Source organism: Trichosurus vulpecula, chromosome 8, assembly GCF_011100635.1.
Source record: "Trichosurus vulpecula isolate mTriVul1 chromosome 8, mTriVul1.pri, whole genome shotgun sequence".
Lineage (NCBI taxonomy): Eukaryota > Metazoa > Chordata > Mammalia > Diprotodontia > Phalangeridae > Trichosurus > Trichosurus vulpecula.
Genome location: NC_050580.1, coordinates 217,422,068 through 217,437,632, shown reverse-complemented (window position 1 = coordinate 217,437,632; position 15,565 = coordinate 217,422,068). Strand labels below are relative to the sequence as shown.

Here is a 15,565-nt window from a genome sequence, read left to right as displayed (position 1 = left end):
CTTAAAGTTGCTTTCCTTAGAAAAGCAGATCAAAGAACCCGTGCTGGCGGCCCTTTTGTGTGCTGGTATATATAGTTTGAATTTCTTCCCTTGGGAATTACTGTTATCCTTCAATCATTTATCAATTAGAAGTGGTTTATAACCATTAATTTTAATCAGTTCCTTATGTATCTTGGAAATAAAACCTTTGTCAAATAAACTTGCTGCAAAGATCTTTATCCCCCAAGTTATTTTTCCTCTTTTTATGGCCACATCAACCATGTTTGTACAAAAATGTTCTAATTTTATGTAATCAAAATTGTCCAGTTAATCTTTTGTGATCATTACTCCTTGTTTGGTCACGAATTCTTCCATACCTATGGATATGAAAGGTTAATTTCCTTCATGCTCCTCTAATTTGTTTATAACATGACCTTTTATATCATGTATCCATTTGGCTGTATCTCAAAAATTTTAGTATGTCATCATTTATCTTCAATTATCTATCATTTAAATGATTCTTGGCCCAATAATTCTAGGAATTCTAAATGATCTTTTGGCCAAGATTCTCAACGATTTTGCCTTTTAAGTGTTTTGGAGTCATTCTCCTACTCTAGGTTTGTATCTTGGGCAACCTTACCATAATAACTAGCTTTTTTTGTTTACCCATTCCATACTTCCTATATTGAGAGTTTGGATAGAGCTAGGTACTGAGCATTTCTGGTGGGACCATCGTGGTCTTTTATGATCCTGACTTGTCTTACCTATTATTCAAGTGACAGAGCTGTGGTTCTGACATTCACCCAGACTTCTTCTCCTAGGTTAAAGTAACAGCCATGGAACTTTTCTCTTGAAAGGGTCTGGATACAAGATCCCCTTCTCCTGGTTAAGATAACAGCATCAACAGCACCATGGCCCCAGTGTCTGGGAGCTGAGTTTCAGATTCTTATACTAACACTCCAGCTCCCAGTAGAAGTTTAGAGGCCATGCCTGGGGGTCCCTTCTCCCTGGTTAGAAGAGACAGAACTCTCTGCCCAGAGACTGAGTCCTGAACCTCAAATCCACCCCCTGGGGATCAGGAATAACTGCAAAAGTATCGAGGCCTTTTTCTTCACCCAGGAGCTGAGTCCAAGATACGCATTATCCTGGTTCTGTATCCAGGGTCTGGTTTCATGATCCTGACCTGTCCTTGTTCCACATTTCCTGCTCTGCTCTTGGTTACTTGCTTGTGGGTTGAATTTTTGATCTTGTGCTGATGACCCACTGTAGTTTCTCCTTAGTTTCAGATTACTACTTGATCTCAGTCAGTCAGCAAGCATTTATTAAAGGCTTATATTCCTATGTGCCAGGTATTGTGCTAAGCACTGCAAACACAAATACAAGCAAAAAGCCCTCAAGGGGTTTACATTCTAACTGGGAAGACAAAACATTAAAGCAAGCTGAAAGAGAGAGGAAGGTAAGGAGAAGGGACTGGCATGGGGCATGGTAAGTCCAGCCTGGTGGAAAATGAAGAGCTTGTGCTATCTGGCACTCTTCTGAGATCTTTGTTCATGTAATTTTGGGGAACATGGGCTGTACTGCTTCCTCTTATCTTGCCCTCTTGGCTGTTCTGTCTGCTAGGTGCTTTTTGTCCCTCAATGTAGCACTTGGCTAAAATTTGTCAGACCTCCTTAGTAAATAGAAATAGTTTATCTTAGGAATTTATTTCCAATTTTTAGACAGCAGCAACTTAAACAGATCAGGTTGTAAGCTGCCTCAATTTCATGCCATTGCTCTTCATGTTTAATTCTTTCTTTTAGTGTGACACCGGCTTTTTGCTCTGATAGGTCAGTGGTCTGATTCTACAGACAGTTGATTCAAAATTAACTCCCCTCTTAGCCAGCAGTAGCTTTCTATTTAAATAAATTTAATTTTAATTTCTGTGATATTATTTGGTACCTACCATGCTGAACATTTCCCAATTCTCTTCTTGAAGAAAATATTTATGTAAGGCTTCTGCATAATCCTAAATTATGCTTTCCATTACAATTTTTGCCACTCTCCTTATATGTTCACCTTATCTTTTCACTGGAGCTACCAAGTATATACTAATTTAACTTTAAGGGTATCATGAATTTTTTTCATAGAATTTTTAAAATTTCTGATCCTATGGCAATATATGTAGTACACTTGGCAACTATTTTCAAAGTGGTCGTCTAATAAATGTTTATCTGAGCATTGCAAGATGACCAAATATTCTACGCAGTAAGTCTCTTGCTGGCTTAGGACACATGATAAAAACCAATTGCAACAATTCCTTTAATTGCTTCAAGAAGAATGGAGCCATCCTGTCATTTTACTTCAACTTCCTTTTGTCTTCTGATTTTATTTATGATGAAGACATCAAGATTGCTATGATTCAATTGCTCTAATAGTATTATCCACTTAATGGTCAATGGATGACAATTCCATATTTAAGAAACCAACAGCTAATTTTTATTATAGACTGCCTAAGAATGTTGGGATTCTTAGCACTCTCTGGCACTTTATCCAACACCGTCACCATCACAACAGATTTGGAAAAGGACCCCAAAGTACTAAGGGCCACTTTAAGTTTTTATTCACTTCATGGATTGCCATTGCCAAAGAATCTATCACACCAAGTGGCTGGACTACTGGTGAGAAGATTCTCCATACTTAGTTTAGCTTTTGTTTTTAAGCTTTTTTTTAGCTGTTGTCAATAACATAAAAGAGGTCTTTCCAACATGATCACTGTAATAATCGTTTTTGTTCAATAAACAGCAGTACTTAAGATACTAAATTTTAAAATTTTATTTGGAAGGTTTTAATAACTCCCTAGAAGTAACATATATTAAAATATGCTTGTACTCAAGATCAGTCAATATATTATTTAAATGGTCTGGTTATTTAAAGTTCATTAAAACAAAGGAGGTTTACAAACAAAGTTAGGTTGGTTATAAAGTAGCAATTGAGCTATGATCTTGACAGGAGGAACTACCAACAGGAGTTTCATGTAAAAATTAAACAAAGCATTTCAATTCAACATTTATTAAGAACTTGCTACACTTATATTTTCAACATTTATTAACTACCTACAATATGCAAAGCTTTGTGCTAAGCACTGACTTTATCTTATTGAATTTATGGTCTCGTAGTAACAAAGAAAAATATGTTTATTGCACTTACCCATATAAGATGGTTCCATTCAAGTCATAAATTAATCCATAACTAAGTACAATGTAATGTACATCTCAGTTAAACTAAAGGTTAATTTAAAATAAGAATATGTAATAATTAACACGGCCACAACTGTGTTAAGGCAATTGTGAGAGCATACAAATACCAGTGGAAACCAATTTCCACAAAGGATTGCTGTAGCACTGCATAACAAACAGAGAATAGCTGGCTTTAATAGCTGCTGTCTTCATCTTCATCACATAAAGATTTTAACTGTCCAGAAATTAAAATTTCATAAAACTCTATACTCCAGGTTCTTTGTTCAGCATCTTCTTTTCCTCTTGGGTGCTGAAAACTCTACAAAAGCATAAGAAAATTTAGAAGTTCAGTAGGTTTAAAAAGATGGCACCAAAAAACAAACAATGCTTCCTTAAATTTAGCAGTAGTGTATTATCTATGGTTTCATTTTTTTTAAGGACTCAAAAATAGAAAGATAAGTATATTTATTCTGATAATTAACAGCTGGCTCCTTGGGTCCTTTTACTTCTTTATGCTATACATAAACTATATAGTTTATATACAGGTTTTTAACTGTAATAGTGAAAATATTAAATAACAGTACAGAAAATATGTTCTAACCTTAACCATATTGGTTTAAGAATCTAAGAAATTACAACTTTATTCTGCAACTGAAATTTTCCTTCAGAATGACTCTAGAGATTCAACATTTATATTGAAAACATATTTTTAAGTGCAAGGCTACTCTAGAGTTATATTAGAAAAGTTTTTACATTAAAATGGAAAATTCTGAAACACAGGAGTAAAGAAATACGTAAACATTAGGGTTCTTCAGTAGTCTTACATATGTCCTGCCTAACCAAACAGACAGGAGTTCTAGAAAAAAAAAAAGAGGGTGGGGGGGGGGGAAATAAATATTTATTATTTATTTACTATGTGCAAGGCACTTGTATTAGCAAAGCAATAATCACAATATAGACGATAACTGTCAATATGCCTATGTGGTTCTGTATCACACAATATAAGAGACTCTCCATACAGAAGGTAGAAGTAAACCAAGTCCCAAAACCAATAAGCCCAATCCATCACAGCAGCAAAGAATTCAATACACAATATCACAGCAGAAAACCACTCCATCCCATAACCTTCTCACCCCATGCTGGAGCCTTGCATGTGTCTGCTCTTTCCCTCAGCTCTAACTGCTCTCTCCACATCTGCAGTAACACACTTTCCTTTTCCTCTCGGCAAGCTCTTCCCATCACATGTGATGTAGGCTTCCTGAGATGTAAGCAGGTCACATAGCCTATTAATGGGTGGGAATGATGATATTGTTTTATATGCTTATCTTGTGTTATCCCTGTTATATTGTTGTAAAGTTCTGTTGATCCATCATCCCAAAACCCCTATTGATTGCCCCACTGACCTACGTAATGGGTAAGAAAGATTTTGGGGCTGAATGTAATGACAATTCAGATTTGAAGATCCTTCCCACACATTAATAGGCCATGTGACCTGCTTAGGTCACAGGAAGCCTAAGGAAAAAGAAATTGTGTCACAGGAAATACAGAGTGAGCAGACCCAGGCAAGCTAGCTGTGCCATGAGTGTTTGTGTTGGTGGCAAAAATCAACAGCCTTTCTGTATTATCAACAAAACTCAGCAGGAAGAGATACAAAAAGAAATTCCTTTTAAAATTAGCACAGAATGTCTCAAGAGTACCCCTACTAAAGAAAGGATTATATGAGCACAACTACAAATAATACTAAGAATAAAGATAAACCCAAATAATTGGAAAAATATTAACCACTCATGGTTAGACCACGCCAATATAATAAAAATGCCAACAATACCTCAACTAATTTACAGATTCAATAACATCCCAGTCTAACTATCCAAGGTCTACATTATATAACTAGAAAAAATAACAACAAAATTCACCTGGAGACTCAAATATAACACAAAGGAAAAAAAATCCCAGAGAAATTCAAGAAAGAGGAAAAAATACTCATATGCATAAAATAGTTATAGCAGTAGTTTTTGTTGTAGCAAAGTCCTGGAAATCAAGCGGATACCCATACACTGGGAAATAATGAACAAATCATGGTATTTAAGGTGAGTAAGATAGCACCGTAAAGGATGAAAGGGACAGATTCAGAGAAACCTAGGATATGAAGTGAAAGAGAGGGAAGGAAGCAGAATCAGGAGTACCACTTATGCGATAACGATAATAGGGCAGCAAGGTGGCACAGCGGATAGAGTGCTGGGCTTGGGGTCTCTCTTTGAGTTCAAATCTGGCCTCAGACACTATGTGACCCTGAGCAAGTCACTTAGCCTTGTTTGCCTCAGTTTCCTCACCTGTAAAATGAGCTGGAGGAGGAAATGGCAAACCACTTCAATATCTTTCCCAAGAAAACCCCAAATGGGGTCAAGAAGAGTCAGAACACAACTGAACAATAGCAGCAACAAAAGGGGAAGCCACTATGAAAGACTTAGGAAAGTTAAATCAATGTAATGACCAGTTAAAACTCTAGAAGACTGACAATAAATCATGCTTCCTACTTTTTGGCAGAAATGATAGGATAGAGGTTAGACTAAAACTTACATTTTCAGATCCAGCCAATGTGTGAATCTGTTTTTCTATATAAAGAAGGATCTTTTTTTATTTTGAAAGGAGGGAGGGGGGAACAGTGATGCCAAGAAAAAGAAGAGACAAAATTTTAAATACAGAAGAGAGCAGAAGAGAGTTCAGAAGGGGATACAACCAAGTACAGTAGTTCTGGTACTACCATGCTTAATTTTATAGCATGACCTAAGTAGAGATTTAGTTTTATGTACAATCATCTTTTTCTATACTTCTTTGTATAAGGAAATGTTCATGTTTATTGGTGTTTGTCAAGTTCACAATGTTAAAAGATTTCTTTTGAGCCCCCGCCTTTGGGCACCCTTACCAAAATTTCCAAACCCTTGTAGAACCACTACAAGTCAGAAGTTTACTCCCACCACCACCAGAGCTGCTGCTGCCATTCTGAAATCTCCTGTTACCAAAGCCATCAATTCCAACTCAAGGACCAAAGAGAAAAAGTCTCAACCCCTATAAATCTCAAACTGCTGTTAACAGTGTCCCTGTAGGAGTCTCTCCAGCTCCCACCACCAAGAGAACTGCTGCTGCTGAAAAACTGACAAAGTTCCCAATCGTGGTGGGTCAGATTAGGAAGTTCTTATACTTGAAACTATAGTCACTATGATATCCTATCCCAGGAACATCCAAAGCCCTAGTTCCCTATAACTACTTGTATCATAAAAGTGAGAGACAAGAAAGTTACTCTGCTAGGTTCAGGGAGAAAATAGAGTAAGGAAGGAGTTCTTCCTTACACTCTCAGAGAAAAGAGAGATCTGTTCCTGGTGTCATACTTGTAACCCTCTACCTGTCCACAGAAACAATGGTATACACTATAATTGGTTTTAGGGTTGAGCTATGTCACAAATTAAGTTTTCATGAGGTACTGTAGAAACCTAACCAACATTAATAACACTTTTTCTATAAGGAAATAATAATAGGCCACATAGTGTATTTTTATATATATTAGCTCATGTGATTTTATAACAATCCTATGAAACATTGTGGGGGAAGCAGAATCAAAGAGACTCAGAGGCTCATGTCTTCAGATGTCTGGTCTAGCTTTCTTCTTTTCTTTTTCTTTTCTATCTACTGCCTCCCAAAAACAGCATTCCAAAATGATAAACGGTCTGAGAAACAGACCTCTGAGTCACACGCAATATCTGGAAACTGCTCATACATACAACAGAAAGACAAGGCTCATCATTAATTTAGAAGCCACCCTCCAAATAAACCACTTGACTACCTTAGAATCAGGGGAGAAGAGCTGGGCAAAGCAGGACAAAGATCCTAGATTGAGGAGAACAAATTCTAAGAGTTCAGAAAGAGCAAAATTTCCTATTCTACAGGTTCATGGCCTGAAATTCTACAGCAGCTGGGAGCAGTGTAAAGAAAATCTGGGTTCAAATGCCAATTCAATGATACTCTGTACGTAACAATGAATAAGTCACACCCTCTGTTTCCTCATCTGTAAAATAAGGCTAGACTAGATGCTCTCAAAGGTCCCTTCCAACTCTAAATCTACAAACAATGAATTGTAAGAGGGTTAAAGTGGATGGCTTCTGAGGTTTCGGTGAGCTCTAAATCTATAACCCTCTAATTTCTTTTGTCAAAAAATATAATATATAAGCACACTTTCTTCCTCCCAAGTCAGAAAAATTGTGCAATATATCTTGGGGGAAAGTTGGAGGAAGGCAAGGGAGAGAAGAGAGAAATCAATAAGAAATAATTACACTTTTAAAAGTTTTAATGCGTAAAGAGGTAACTTGTCCAAAGCAACTTATTCCTTAACCATGCTGGATAAAGGAGGTGTAATTATAAGTGAAGACAATAATAAGAAGTGTGAAGAAAAAAAGGCTTATAAAAATTGTGTAGATTTCTTTTTAATTTGATGAGAAAGTTTTCGGCTGTAACGGCACAAGCATACACATGTACTTTTAACCAAAAACCTTTCATGGCTGGCTCATTAATATTTTGATACATTGTAAGAGGTTTCTTTAAAATCCTGTTTCACTTTGTTATTGTTCAGTCATTCAGTCATGTCAAATTCTTTGTGACCCCATGGACCACGGCACGCCAGATTCTTCTGTCTTCCACTATCTCTTGAAGTCTGTCCAAGTTCACGTTTGTTGTTTCCATGACCTTATCTATCCATTTCATCCTCTGCCATGCCTTCAATTGTTCTCAACATCAGGATCTTTTCCAATGAATCTTATCTTCTCATTATGTGGCCAACATATTTAAGCTTCAGCTTCAATATTTGCCTTTCCAGTGAATAGCCTGAATTAATTTCTTTAAGTATTGACTGATTTGATCTCCTTGCTACTCAAGGAACTCTCAAACGTCTCCTTCAGCACCACTGTTCAAAGTGACAGATCTGTAGTGCTCAGCTTTCCTTATAGTCCAACTCTCACAGCCATACAATGCCACTAGAAAAACCAAAGATTTGACTATATAGACCTTGGTCAGCAGGGTAACGTCTCTGCTTCTTAGTATGCTGTCCAGATTTGACATAGCCTTCCTTCCAAGGAGCAAGTATCTTTTAATTCCATGGCTGCAGCTGCTGTCTGCAGTGATTTATGAACCCAAGAATATAAAATCTGACATTGCTTCTATTTCCTTTTCCACTATTTGCCAGGACGCGTTGGGACCAGCTGCCAAGACCTAAATTTTTTTGATGTAAAGCTTCATGCCAGCTTTTACACTCTCCTCTTTCACCCTCATCAAAAGGCTTAATTCCTCTTCACTTTCTGCCATAAGAGTGGTATCATCTGCCTATCTGAGATTGTTTATATTTCTCCCAACCACCCTAATTCCAGCTTTTGATTCATCCTGCCTGACATTTTACATGATGTACTCTGCATATAAGTTAAATAAATAAGATGACAGCATACAGCCTTGATGTACTCTTTTCCCAATTTTAAAACCAAGTCCTCTTTGAGAACTTGCCACATTTTATAGTGATCCACATAGTCAAAGACTTTAGTGTAGTCAATGAAACAGAAGTAGATGTTTTTCTGGAACTCCCTTTTCTCCATAATCCAGCAAATGTTGGCAACTTGATCTCTAGGTCTTCTGACTCCTCAAAAACCAACCTGCTCTTCTGATAATTCTTGGTTCAAATACTGCCAAAGCCTAACTTACAAAATCTTGAGTATAACCTTCCAGGCATGTGAAATGAGTGCAATTGTCTGGTAATCTGAACATTCCTTGGCATTGGCCCTCTTCCGGACTGGGATGTAAACTGATCTTTTCCAATCTAGTGGCCACTGTTGAGTTTTCTAAATTTGCTAGGATATTGAGTACAGCACTTTAACAGCCTCATCTTTTAGGATTTAAATAGCTCCGCTAGAATTCCATCACCTCCACTAACCTTACTGCTAGCAAAACACACTTGACTTTATTCTCCAGGATCTAGATCACTGATGACATCGGTGATGTTATGATCCTCCTTACAAAGTTCTTTCGTGTATCCTTGCCACCTCTTCTTAATCTCTTCTATTTCTGTTAAGTCCCTACCATTTTTGTCATTTATCATGCCCATTTTTGCATAAAACATTCCCTTGATATCTCTAATTTTCTTGAAGAGATCTCTCTTTCCCATTCTATTGTCATCTATTTCTTTGCATTGCTCATTTAAGAAAATTTTCTGGGGGTAGAGCCTCCAGAAGATGGTGGCTGGAAAGCAGGGACTTGCCTGAGCTCCCCGCCAGGTGCCTCCAAAAACCTATAAAAAATGGCTCTGAAGAAATTCTAGAGCTGCAGAACACACGTAATGGCAGAGGGAAGCAGGCCTCCAGCCCAGGAGGGCCTGGATGGTCGCTGGGTAAGGTCTATCACGGAGCTGGGAGAGGAGAGGAGCAGAGCAGAGCCCAGCGTGAGCCACACCCAGACCAACCAGACTAGGGGCGGGGCAGAACAGGCCCTAGGGCCCTGAATCAGTGAGTTGTGGCAGTTACCAGACTTCTCAACCCATTAAACACCAAAGACAACAGAGAAGGTTAGTGGGAAAAGCTGCGGCACAGAGTGAAAAGAGTTCGCTGTTCAGCCACCACCCTGGGGGCAGTGGAGGTGGTACAGCTCTGAGGACAGAACTACAGCTGCAGTTGCTTCCAGCCTCAGGCCCACCTTGTGGGAGGAATTAAGTGGCGGATCAGAGAGGGAGTACAGAGCCTGCTTAAGATCTGAGTCCCTGTCTGGGTTGGTGGTTCTTGGGGGAGGAGTGCTGGTGTGGCAGAGCTGGCTGTATAGAAATAGCTCTGAAAACAACAGCGCAACCCCTCAAGCTTGGAACAAAGTACTCTCTACTCTACAAACAGTCATACCCCAGCAAAAAACTCAAGGGTTAAGTAGTTGCCTGGGAACATGCACAAGCATCGAAAACAGACTCAGATTCAGACCCAGCCTTTGGAATCTTTCCTTGGTAACAAAGAAGACCAAAACATACAGACAGAAGAAGTCAACAAAGTCAAAGAGCCTACAACAAAAGCCTCCAAGAAACACATGAACTGGTCCCAGGCCATGGAAGAGCTCAAAAAGGATTTGGAAAAGCAAGTTAGAGAAGTAGAGGAAAAACTGGGAAGAGAAATGAGAGTGATGCAAGAAAATCATGAAAAACAAGTCAATGACTTGCTAAAGGAGACCCAAAAAAATACTGAAAAATACACTGAAGAAAACAACACCTTAAAAAACAGATTAACTCAAATGGCAAAAGAGCTCCAAAAAGCCAAAGAGGAGAAGAATGCCTTGAAAGAAAGAATTAGCCAAATGGAAAAGGAGGTCCAAAAGACCAATGAAGAAAATACTACCTTAAAAATTAGACTGGAGCAAGTGGAAGCTAGTGACTTTATGAGAAATCAAGATATTATAAAAACAGAACCAAAGGAATGAAAAAATGGAAGACAATGTGAAATATCTCATTGGAAAAACTACTGACCTGGAAAATAGACCCAGAAGAGATAATTTAAAAATTACTGGACTACCTGAAAGCCATGATCAAAAAAAGAGCCTAGATATCATCTTTCAAGAAATTATCAAGGAGAACTGCCCTGATATTCTAGAGCCAGAGGGTAAAATAGAAATTGAAAGAATCCACAGATCGCCTCCTGAAAAAGACCCCAAAAAGAAAACTCCTGGGAATATTGTCATCAAATTCCAGAGCTCCCAGGTCAAAGAGAAAATACTGCAAGCAGCCAGAAAGAAACAATGAGTACTGTGGAAACACAATCAGAATAACACAAGATCTAGCAGCTTCTACCTTAAGGGATCAAAGGGCTTGGAATATGATATTCCTGAGGTCAATGGAGCTAGGATTAAAACCAAGAATCACCTACCCAGCAAAACTCAGTATCATAATCCAAGGCAAAATACGGACTTTCAATAAAATAGAGAACTTTCAAGCTTTCTCAGTGAAAAGACCAGAGCTGAATAGAAAATTTGACTTTCAAACACAAGAACCAAGAGAAGCATGAAAAGGTAATCAAGAGAGAGAAATCATAAGGGACTTACTAAAGATGAACTGCTTTGTTTACATTCCTACATGGAAAGATGATGGGTATAATTCATGAAACCTCAGTATTAGGGTAGCTGAAGGGAATATATACATTTATATACATAGACAGAGGGCACAGGGTGAGTTGAATATGAAGGGATGATATCTAAAAAAAATAAAATCAAATTAAGGGATGAGAGAGGAATATATTGAGAGGGAGAAAGGGAGAGACAGAATGGGGTAAATTATCTCGCATAAAAGTGGCAAGAAAAAGCAATTCTGTTGGGAGGGAAGAGGGGGCAGGTGAGCGGGAATGAGTAAATCTTGCTCTCATCAGATTTGACCTGAGAACGGAATAACATACACACTCAGTTGAGTATCTTACCCCACAGGAAAGAAGGAGGAAGGAGATTAAAAAAAGGGGGACAATAGAAGGGAGGACAGATGGGGGAGGAAGTAATCAAAAGCAAACACTTTTGAAAAGGGACAGGGTCAAGGGAGAAAACTGGATAAAGGGGGATAGGATAGGAAGAAGCAAAATATAGTTAGTCTTTCACAACATGAGTATTGTGGAAGGGTTTTGCATAATGATACACATGTGGCCTATGTTGAATTGCTTGCCTTCTTAGGGAGGGTGAGTGGGGAGGGAAGAGGGGAGAGAATTTGGAACTCAAAGTTTTAAAAGCAGATGGTCAAAAAAAGAAAGTTTTTGCATGCAACTAGGAAATACAATATACAGGCAATGGGCCATAAAATCTATCTTGCCTTATAAGAAGGTAAGGGAAAAGGAGATTGGGGGGGGGGGTGCAGAGTGGGGTGACAGAAGGGAGGGCTGACTGGGGAACTGGGCAATCAGAATCTTGGAGTGGGGGGGAGAGTAGAAATAGGGAGAAAATTTGTAATTCAAACTCTTGTGAAAATTAACGCTGAAAACTAAAAATATTAAATAAATAATGATTTAATTTAAAAAAAAAAGAAAACTTTCTTATCTCTTCTTACTATTCTCTGGAATTCTGCATTCAGTCGGGTATATCCTTCCCTTTCCCTTTTCCCTTTTGCTTTCCTTCTTTCCTCAGCTATTTGTAAAGCTTCATCAGATAGCCATTTTACTTTCTTGCGCTTCTTTTTCCTTGGAATGTTTTTTGTTGCTGCCTCCTATACAGTATTGTGAACCTCTGTCCATAGTTCTTCAACACTCCATCTACCAGATCCAATCCATTAAGTCTATTCATCACCTCCACTTCAAATTTATAAGGGATGTTATTTAAATCATACTTACATGGTCTCATGGTTTTCCCTGTTTCATATTATACTGAAAAAAAATCTGAAAAAGTAAACCCTTTTCTTTCTCTTATACATATAATTTCAGTATTCTTAAATAATGAATATCCCCTTTAAAATACACTATTTAAATTTTTTTGCCTCAACTGCTTCAACAGTACAAATGAGAAGATGAAGAGACATTAGGAACTACTTTATAATTCACTAAGCTATGAGTATCTTGAAAAACACAAATATATGTATATATCTATCCACCCTGAACATTCTATTGCCAACAAAATACTAAACAAGAAATGGCCTACCTCTAAAATAACTAGTATTTTGCTATACCATCCCTTCTATCCATGACATTTCAATGAAATGAGGTTTTTTTTTTAAATCAATTTAAACTCATCTAGTTGAATATCACACTGATATTTAATTTAAAAAAAAACAAGAACATTTCATGTGGCCATTACCTAAATTCAAAGAACCTGAAAAACATTTATACATAAAAATCCAATAATAATAATCCTTGATATCTACAAAAGATGTTTTTGGAGATTCCCATGAATTAGGGAAATCTACGAATACTGTATTAGAGCATATTAAGGATTTGCTTCTATGATTTTGGCATATTCACTGTACTATTATTCTTTATTCTTTTAAGTGGCATGACATATGGAATGGATTAATAGTGTAATGTACTGAAAGTATTACAGAAGTGAGGTAAAGTATCTGCATAATGCTCAGGGAAAGAGACTTTATCAGTACCTGAAACCTCTAAAACGAAATTTCTAGAATTTGTTGACACTTCAACTTTACCCAATTCACTAAAAATCTCATTTTCTTTTTGCTCTTTGGTAATACTCAGACATGACGCCTCCTTCTTTATACTCTGCTTGCCACCTAACAGGAAACATTTGGAAAATAGTATTTACCTATCTGTGTATGATCTTTGCACAGATGATCAAACCAGGGCAGAATACAGCAGGACTCTAACCTCCTAGTTCTGTGTACAATGCCTATCTTAAGGAAGTATAAGATTTTATTAGCTTTTTTTTTTTGGCTGTTATATCCTAATGCTGATGCACATTAAGTTTGCAGTTCACTAAAATCTTCATGTTATTTTCAAACCAACCATCTCATCATGACTCCTCTGCCTTGTACTTCTTTTGTTTTTAAACCCCAGGGGTGTATTTTGTATTTATCATGATCAAATTTAATTCTATTAGATTCAGCCCAATATTTTGCTATCTTTTTGAATGTTGAGCCTGTCATACAACACAGTAGCTCTCTCTGATGGATTTGTATTATCTTCAACTTTGGTAGGCACATCACATATGCCTTCGTCCAAATCCCTGAAAAAAATGTTAAACAGCACAACAGCAACATTTTCCTGATGCTCGGCACCAGAGACTTCCTGCCAAGATGACCCCAAATCATTAATAACAAATCTGGCTGCTTCCATTCAGTAAACACTATCATCTGAAGTCATAAATTTTGTCAAATGCTTTGCTACATAAATTTTAACTCCCTCCTTTTCTTTATCTACTTGTTTAGTGACACTGTCAAAAACAGGAAAATTGGTTGGTTTTTGATGATCATTTCCTCTGCTAAATTTTGCCAGGAACCAAGGTTAGGTTCATTGGCCTACATTTTGCAAGGAATACTTTTCCCTTATACAAAAATATATCTGTCGTTCTCCAAGCTCTGAAGTACCTCTCCCATTTTCCATACTCTTTCAAAGATCATGTTGAGTCATTCACTTCCACTAGTTCTTTCAAGACCCTGGGATATAGTTTATCTGAGGTCACTACCCAGAGAAGCTATTCTAAATCCTCCCTTCTTTCAAGTCTCCCATACCTCACCTGCCCCTCCTTCATTTAACTGAGAACCCTGGCTCTTACTATACTGAGAAAATTGGGGCAAATAAATGTGAAATTCCTCTTCTCTATATCTCTTCATCTCAAAATCCCTTGATATTATGCCCCACTCTTTTCCCCTTTCACCGAAGCACTGACAAAAAGGTGGCCATTCTTGTTGCCAAGGCCAGCTCCTCAATATATGTACTTCATTCTATACTCTCCTGTATTCTCCAGCAGAATGCAATTTCTATCATCTCCCTCTCTAAAATTTTCTACATCTCCCTATCTACCCATTCCTTCTCTGCTGCCTTCCAACACGCCCAAGTCTCTTACATCCTTAAGAAACTTTCACTCCCAGCTGTCATCCTTTATCTCTCCTCCTTTTCACAGCCAGAATCCTTGAAAAAGTTGTCTATACTCACTGCCTCCACTTGTCTTTTCACTCCTCAACCATTTTCAATTCTAGATTCCAACATTTTCACTCAACTGAATTGCCAATCTGATCATCTTTTCTCAGTTTCCATCCCTCTTTTACTTGCCTGCTACATCTGACAATATTAACCATCCTCTCCTCCTGCATACACTCTGCTGCTCTCTGGGTTTTCATGACACTACCCTTTCCCATGTCTCCTATCTAGATGACTATTCTTCTATTTGTATGACCATACCTCCAATTCCTATCCTAGTTCATCATCATTTAACTGTGGATATACCCCAAGATTCTATGTCCTTACCTTCTCTCTATAAACTCTCTTGATAACCTCATCAGCAACCCTGGATTTAACTGTCCTCTCTATGCAAATGACACACATCTATACATATATATATATATATATATATATATATATATATATATATATATGTATAGTCCAAATACATGAAGCCCTTAGCCTCAGTTCACATCACCAATTAACTACTGTATATTTCAAACTCAATGACCTGATATATCTCAAGGTCACCTTGTCCAAAATTAAACGTATAACCTCTCCTTCCAAGTCCTATTTTCCAAAGAAGGTACCACTAGGCTTCCAGTTTCCCAAGTTTGTAGCTTAAGTCTACAACTCCTCATTCCATATATTCAACCAGTTGTCGAATCTTGCCATTTTTTTTCTCCACAATATCTCTTAAGTCTGACCCCTCTCTACTAACACAGCTAC

At 37.6% G+C, this 15,565-nt stretch overlaps 1 protein-coding gene across 1 annotated transcript in view; it reads right to left on the bottom strand.

The window, feature by feature from the left end:
* Positions 1-2,776: 2,776 nt before the first annotated feature.
* SNAPC1 (small nuclear RNA activating complex polypeptide 1) overlaps positions 2,777-15,565 on the bottom strand; it is a 38,636-nt gene continuing 25,847 nt past the window's right edge. The window contains exon 9 of the mRNA XM_036769650.1: positions 2,777-3,513. Within this exon, the coding sequence (XP_036625545.1) occupies positions 3,479-3,513 (35 nt within the window). The 3' untranslated portion in view covers positions 2,777-3,478. The remainder of the gene's footprint in view (positions 3,514-15,565) is intronic.